This window comes from Triticum urartu, chromosome 7A (assembly GCF_056163025.1).
Source record: "Triticum urartu cultivar PI428250 chromosome 7A, HENAU_Tu73, whole genome shotgun sequence".
Taxonomy (NCBI): Eukaryota; Viridiplantae; Streptophyta; class Magnoliopsida; order Poales; family Poaceae; genus Triticum; species Triticum urartu.
Window position 1 is genome coordinate 489,203,214 of NC_141879.1, and position 7,308 is coordinate 489,210,521.

General features: G+C 48.4%; 2 protein-coding genes across 2 annotated transcripts; both read right to left on the reverse strand.

Moving 5' to 3' along the window:
- Positions 1 to 39: 39 nt before the first annotated feature.
- On the reverse strand, positions 40 to 1,587 carry LOC125518964 (casparian strip membrane protein 2-like). Its single transcript, XM_048683856.2, has one exon. It carries the CDS (start codon positions 954 to 956, stop codon positions 285 to 287), a length of 672 nt encoding a protein of 223 aa, XP_048539813.1. The 5' UTR covers positions 957 to 1,587; the 3' UTR covers positions 40 to 284.
- A 608-nt stretch (positions 1,588 to 2,195) lies between these two features.
- On the reverse strand, positions 2,196 to 4,729 carry VAMP714 (vesicle-associated membrane protein 714). Its single transcript, XM_048690303.2, has 4 exons — positions 4,300 to 4,729; positions 3,804 to 3,994; positions 3,543 to 3,706; positions 2,196 to 2,604 (listed from the first exon to the last, which is right to left on the reverse strand). Exons 1-4 carry the CDS (start codon positions 4,520 to 4,522, stop codon positions 2,514 to 2,516), a joined length of 669 nt encoding a protein of 222 aa, XP_048546260.1. The 5' UTR covers positions 4,523 to 4,729; the 3' UTR covers positions 2,196 to 2,513.
- Between the last annotated feature and the right edge of the window lie 2,579 nt (positions 4,730 to 7,308).

Genomic DNA, 7,308 nt, shown 5'->3' on the forward strand with positions numbered 1-7,308 from the left:
GAACTGACCATCTGAATTTCTCTCTTGTTTGCTTGGCACTGGAAATCGGAAATGTTCAAATTGATCAATATCAATACACTTACATAGTTACATTCCACAGTGATCGACGAACAATTGATTGACGAACACCTTACACCAGAGAAACACAGGAGTATATGAGATGGCGCAATTCACTCATGAGCAAGATCAAATCAAAGTGAAGTAGAGAAAGCACAACCAAGACCAGAAAGGATTCGAAAGCATCGAGCGACCTCGGTCGGTGATGGCACGTAGGTAGCCGTAGCCTAGCGGTGTCTGCGGATCGCGCAGGCGGAGAGGAGGACGAGGAGGATGAAGACGAGGACGGCGAGGAAGGAGGCGACGACGGCGCCGCTGGTGCGCTGGCAGAAGCCGTGGAACTGCATGCAGATGGGCGCCCAGTTGGCGCGCCGGCTCCCCTCGTGCGCCACGTACACGATGGCCGCCGCCGCAGACGCAGCGGCCGTCACCAGCACCACCATCACCGTGTCGCAGACGAGCAGCAGCAGCCTGACGCCGGTCGCCTTTGGCCGGATGATGCCCACGATGGAGAAGGGGAGGGACAGCACCAGGTACCCCGCGGCGACGGCGTTGGCGACCATGAAGAAGGTGAAGGCCGGGAAGTCGTCGAACCTGGCGCGGAACTGGAAGTACTCGGTGAAGACGGAGAGCGTCTCGTCGGAGGTGCCCGTGGAGATGGCGGCCGCGAGCGTGGGCCCGAAGGCCGCCACCCTGAGCAGCAGGTCCACGAAGGCCATGCAGCGCCGGAAGCCCTCGGCGCCGCTGCGCAGGATGAACGGCACGCCGCCGCCGGACTTGCGCTGCTGCTGCTGCTGCACCGGCGCGGGTGCGGCTCCTGGCGGTGGCGCGGCCGTGACCGGTGCCTTGCCGGTGGTGTCGTCCATGTGGATGACGGTGGCCTCGTTGGTGCTGGCCATGCTGGCTGGGACGGCTAGCTGCTCTGCTCAGCTGCCAGGTACTTCCTGCTTGTTTGGAAGATTGAGATGAAGATGAAGATCGCTTGCTGAGTAGAGACCATGGCGCAGTGCAGCATATATGCACACAGGCAGCATGCAGATCAGGTGCAGAGGTAATGGAATAGTTGGAGGAATGATTGATTCAAGAGCTTGATGGTGAAGAAGTTGAGAGGGATGTAGCTTAGTGTGGTTGGGTTTGCAGGAGTGGTTGCTTAGTTTGCTGGAATTTGCTTTGCTTTTCTAACTGCTCTGCATTTCATCGATGCCGGAATAGGAGTACAGGACACGACCGGGAGCAGTTCAACTGAAAAAACGAAGCGTACAGATATCCTCACACCTATTTTAGCAAAAAAGAAGAAGAAGAAGAAGAAGAAGAGGCAAAAGTTCAAACAAGGTGGCGGGCATGGCAAGGATGTACTCTCTACGATTTCCGTCTTCCTAAATCTTCTCAATCGGCTGAGACTTGGTTACGTCTCAGTCCACGTTATATTTATGGGATCATATATTGAGATTCGTGCAAAAAGAATATTCAGATCTTCCTTTTCCTTTCTTACATGGTATGTCGTTTGAATGAGACCTAGTCACACCCTTATTTTTAGTCAGCATATAGAATTTATCTCAAGTCTAATTATAAAGTTTGACTAACTTTATAAGAAAAAAGGTCGACATTCACAATATGAAACCAATAACTTTAGATGCATCATGAAATTAATGTTCATACTACATAACTTCAGTATTGTAAATGTTAATATTGTTTAATTTCAAACAAATCTTACACGGAGTAAAAATAAACACAAACGGAGGGTGTACCACGACCGAGTAAACTAACGTGTTCGGATCCCCTCCACTCAAAAAACCCAACCATAATATTGCACAGAAGTGCTTATTTTCTCGAGTCGAGACGACGCAAGAGCCTTGCGCTTCAGTTCATTCAAAAGAAAACAAGTTCCAAGCCTGGGAGATGGCCTAGTAGGAGCCCAGATGCCGGAGCCTGGCTTCCGCTCTATCCTGGCGAGCAGGGAAGGGCTCTAAGGCATAGCATGCTCTAAGGTACTCTCGTTGCGCTGCTTCCACGCCATCCAAGATGTAAGCAGAGCACAAAAGCGTTCAGATCTACAGACATTACTGCTTCCAAAACATCCATCCCAATATAGCTGACAATTTGCTCAACACCCAACAAGCAGAGTAAGCAAAAGGAGATGAAAGAAAACATACCCTGTTCAGTGTTCACATCTTCTCCAGAAAGGGAGGTACTATACATCAGTAATAATTTCGACGAACCAGTGCAGTGCACCGAGCAACTCTTAACTAGTGCCACAACATACCCAAAGGAAGCACAAACGACATTTCATACTGTACACACGGACCCGGTTTTTGTACAAACATTTCATATCGACTTGTATGAGCAAAAACAATCTACCGAGAACTCAACTGCGAATCTGTTGACCAAAACATAAGGTTCTCGCTTTGGAAGCTGAGACGAACTTGGAACATCATGTATGGTGTCGAGCTACTGTTCTATGATCTGCACGATGGAAGGGACAGGCCTCCGCAGAAAGCCGCAATGATCAGGTAAAGTAGCAGCACAATGACCGCCGTCAACACCGCTCTGCAACAAACGCACAACAAGAAACATCTTAGAAGCTGCCAAACAGGTTAAACTGACATGTACTCCCTCGTTTCTAAATATAAGACCTTTTAGAGATTTCAATACGGGCTACATACGGATGTATATAGACGTATTTTAGAGTGTAGATTTTCACTCATTTTGCTCTGTATGTAGTCCGCATTGGAATGTCTAAAAAGCCTTATATTTAGGAACAGAGGCAGTAAAAGTCAACAGAAATAAAACTCTGGTGTTATAGACAGCCATTGGTTGGTTACTTGGCTGCACTTGCCAATAGTAGCCACTAATTACAAGATTTCCTAGTCGGAACATGGGTTTCTGCGATTTCAGTCATGACACACCACACTAACTTAAGCCATTAAACTAGAGAGTTAGAGGATGTTTGGATGAGGGGTATTTTTTTTACAAAGTTCTAGAATTTACTTCAAATTATAAAAGCTCCTCTAAAGTTACCCCTTACCCAAACAGTGTAATTTACTCTATCTGTATAACTTAGCCATATTTTCTGTAAGCAAAGCACATACTCCCTCCGTCCGGAAATACTTGTCGCAGAGATGGATGTATCTAGACGTATTTAAGTTCTAGATACATCTATTTTTATCCATTTCTTCGACAAGTATTTCCGGACGAAGGGAGTATCTTGCATTTCTCATAAAACTTGCTTATGTTCAGAAATGACAGTTTCCAGCCAGACTGAATCTGGGGACACGGAAAACTACAACTGGCTGGAATCTGGTTATGCAGATAACAGATCTGGAGGTGCTTTGTGGTATCAACAGGGAGTTGCATACTGTAAAAATAACTTTTTAGAAAAACTTTCAATGGCCATGCTACTGATCCATAATTGGCTGCTAGTGTACTCAAAAGTTAACAAGAAGAACAAGAAAAAAATACTGAAGATGGAGATGTGTGGCACTTACAGAAGCTTGACATTCTTCATCCAGAGAGCTCTCCGAAGCCTCTTGGATTGCTTGCGGAAGTGAAAACCGCTGTCCTGCATTGTGGAGGTCTTGTCTACAAGAAGCGAGATGCGGTCGCCTCTGTCCAGAATCTTCTCTATGTTGTCAACCATGACGGTGTGTATCTGCACGTTTCGCAAGCATAAGCACTGTATACTCAGCACAGCTAACTAAGAACATACAACAGAAATGTCCCAAATGCAAGCATCTTGTGGTACTCGCCTCGCTGACTTCGCCGCGGAGGCGGTTGAGCGTGTCGGCGCTGGGGTTGCTGGAGAAGAACTCCATTTGCTGGTGCAGCACCCTGGCGAACTCGTCGTTCATGGCATAGGCCAGCGCGGAATGGGCGACCCTGCCGTAGTTCTTCATGAACCTCATCTGGATGTCCTCGAGATAAATGAAGGGAACTCTCCCTGCATCATCATGAACAGACGGCATGGCAAAGTGTTAGCAACAAGCAGAATGATTGCACATAGACTACTACTAGATGCCGGCAAGGCATGACGATGATCTACAATTGGTTGCTTCAGTACACAAAACTGAAAGAACTGTCCATGATGAACCGAAAAATGCAATTCTATCCCAACATCTGAGATCAGGTCATGTTTGTGGCGGCACATCCCGCTGAGAGGAGAAGCCGAATCTAACAAGAGCTTCCTGAATTCAGCATAACTGACTAACTAGAGGCTGAGTGGAGGAGGGGGTTAGTGGTACTGACGTCCGAAGGTGTCGTTGGCCATGCAGAGGAAGGTGAGGCCGTCGGCGGGGGAGCGGAGGACGTGGAAGATGTAGCGGTCCTGCGCGAAGCAGAGGCGCGCCTCGGCCTCGGAGGGGAGCTTCTCGAGGATGCGGCGGGCGACGGCGCCGGCGTTGCCCGAGACGGCGGCGAACTCGGCCAGCACCACCGTGCCCCGCGCCACGAGCGCGTACACGATCGCCATCCTCCTCCTCCTCGGTCCCGAGGGGCGGGGGCGGGGGTGGGAATCGAAATTGGAACTGGAGTCGGGAAGCGGAGGCGGCCTGAGCTGATCTGATCTGGCCTTGGGTTGGGTCCAGGAAGACGGAGGGAGGGAGGCAGGCGTGTAGTATAACTGATTGGGAATTTGGGAGGAGAGGTGCGATGGATGTGGGGGTTTCGAGCGGCGCCGTGCCGTACTGCCGTCGACTACCGTTTTCTATTTAGTGTATTTTCTCCGCCCAATTTTCTTTCTTTTTTCCTCCCTTCCTCCCACGACTTGCTTTGTACTTTCATGCCGATGCCGTGCTGTTTGCTTGTTAGGGCATCTCGACCCGTAAATTTTCTCCCACATTCGTTTATGGATAGAGAACCGGTCCATGAACACGGATGCGGAAGGATGACATCAACACTATTCATATACATCTGTCATATTTTTTTAAAATTCGTATGATCAAATAGCCGCATGCAAAAAGTACAGACATTCAAATAGCTGCATACAACACTAGTTTAAATTTCAAAAAGTTTAGAAAATACATCCCAACATTGTTGTCTCCTTTAGCCGCCGATTGATACTCAATCAGAGCGTTCTTCAGCTGCTCGTGAGTTGTCGATTCTGGTTCGAAAGTTGGATAGGATCACTCACGTTCTCAAATTCCGGAGTTGCCGCAGCATCGTCACCCTCATCCTCGACGATCATGTTGTGCATGATCACACAACATGTCATCACCTCCCACAAAGTTTCCGGATCCCATTGTTTAGTAGGTCCACGAACAACTGCAAAACGGGCCTGCAGACCTCAAAATGCCCTCTTGGCATCCTTTCTAGCTGATTATTGTCTTTCGGCAAAGTGAGCCTTTTTCCTGTCCAATTGAGTTTGAGATGGTGCTGGCAAAGGTAGCTCATGGAGGATAGATACCATTAATCAAATAGTAGCCCATGTTGTGCTCATGTCCATTGACAGTATAGTGGCAAGGAGGAACTTTTCCTCCAGTCAGTCTCGCAAACAACGACGATCGTTGCAGCACATTGATGTCATTGTAAGACCTGGACATGCCAAAGAAAGCGTGTCGAATCCAAAGATCTTATGATGCAATTGCTTCAAGAATGATGGTGGGCTTCTTAACATGACCCTAATATTGCCCTTGCAAAGCCTTCCGGCAGTTCTTCATTTCTAATGCATGCAGTCAAGAGATCCAAGCATACATGGCCATCCTCTTACTTCTAAGATTGCGAAGAGCCTCTCGGTGTCTACCACAGTTGGTTCTCTCAGATACTGAGGTCTGAACACCTCAACCACGGCAGTTGCAAACCTGACCATGGCATCTCTGCATGTGCTCTCAAACATTCGTAGGTACTCGTCCCACGAATCAGCGGATGTGTCATATGCAAGCATTCGGAGTGCAGCCGTGCACTTCTGGTAACCAGAAGCCGATCATTCCCACGATGTCCTTCTTCAGGATGAAGTAGTCATTGTAGGACCAGACGTCATGGTACAAACGATTGAAGATAGTCTTGCGCATCCAAAAACGCGTGCGAAAAAGGCCAGTGAATAGTGCATCAGGGGCAAAGTAGCCGGCCATGTCAAATGGTCTCACGCCCTGTTGCAGTTGAGCACTCGATGACCCTTGATCGAGCCCTTCAAATTGAGAACATGATCCTCCGCATGCTCTGCGTCTTCAAGGAGCGCTTGCATCATTGCCGTCTCATCAGAGTACTCCTCGTCCGATGAGCCGTCGGACGACTCAACATACTGCTCGTATATGTACATCAAATATGAATCCATTGCTAGAAAGAAGAAGGGACAAATGTTTTTAGCTCATGTGATTCATCGAACAGTTGCTAGGCATGGTGGTCGGAGGACAGGGTTTGAACATAGATAGAGGAGAAGCGCGGGTGGAGCCCTGCCGGAGCGCTGAAGGTGACAGAGACGTAGAGTTTCGACAAGGGTGTCGTGGTTTTGTCACGACAGATATCCTAGTGTGAGGACTTAGTCGTGAGGCTAACGCATCTATGCGGTAGCTTGAAGGGGTTGATCGGAATCGAGAGACACAACACGCAAGACAAGGACTTAGACAGCTTCGGGCCCCGGGAAATATCATCCGGTAACAACCCTACATGCTGTTTGTGGCTATGTATCATTATCATCACGAGAGAGTCATCGGTAAACCGGCTCTTTGTGTCTAGCCCTAGAGATTGTTTCTTCTTGCTTGTTGCTTGTCCCCCTTTGGGGAGCCCTGTCCCTTCTTATATATGTTGAAGGGGCGGTTTACATGACTAGTCCTAGTTGGATTAGAATTACTCTATTGCAAGTGGAGTCCTAGTCTTGCTTCCTTTGTAAGGGAATACTCCTCATCTTTCCTCTTAAACCGGCCCACCATAACATGAACCGGCCTTCTGGGCCTTGGGCCTAGTCCTTTATCTGACCCGTCGTCGGGGTCATTCATGAGTCGTCAGGCTCGTAAATCGTCAGACCAGTGAACCGCCAGACCCATGAATCGCCAGTCCTCTGGCGGGTTATGATGAAGCGCCAAGTCCGGCCGGGTTATACTTCCAGTCGGGTTACGCCGCGGGGTATATCCCCGACATTAGCCCCCAGTTTAATTTGGATTTATCCATGTTAAACTGATCTGCAACATAAACACAAGAACAAATTTGGCGGGTTGTGCTCCGGTTTAAATATTCTTATAAACCGACACTTGATCATCCTTAAGTCCTTGTCATTTCTTCCTTCTAAAAAATCCGAGTCAATAGACCAGCTTCATAATCAAT

Bases quoted from the DNA above. Each gene is read 5' to 3' on its own strand.
- VAMP714 (XM_048690303.2), bottom strand. From the start codon at position 4,522: ATGGCGATCGTGTACGCGCTCGTGGCGCGGGGCACGGTGGTGCTGGCC. The intron at 3,995-4,299 runs GTCAGTACCACT...ATGATGATGCAG, and splicing joins GGCCAACGACACCTTCGGAC to GGAGAGTTCCCTTCATTTAT. The intron at 2,605-3,542 runs GTAAGTGCCACA...CGTTTGTTGCAG, and splicing joins ATGAAGAATGTCAAGCTTCT to AGCGGTGTTGACGGCGGTCA.
- LOC125518964 (XM_048683856.2), bottom strand. From the start codon at position 956: ATGGCCAGCACCAACGAGGCCACCGTCATCCACATGGACGACACCACC.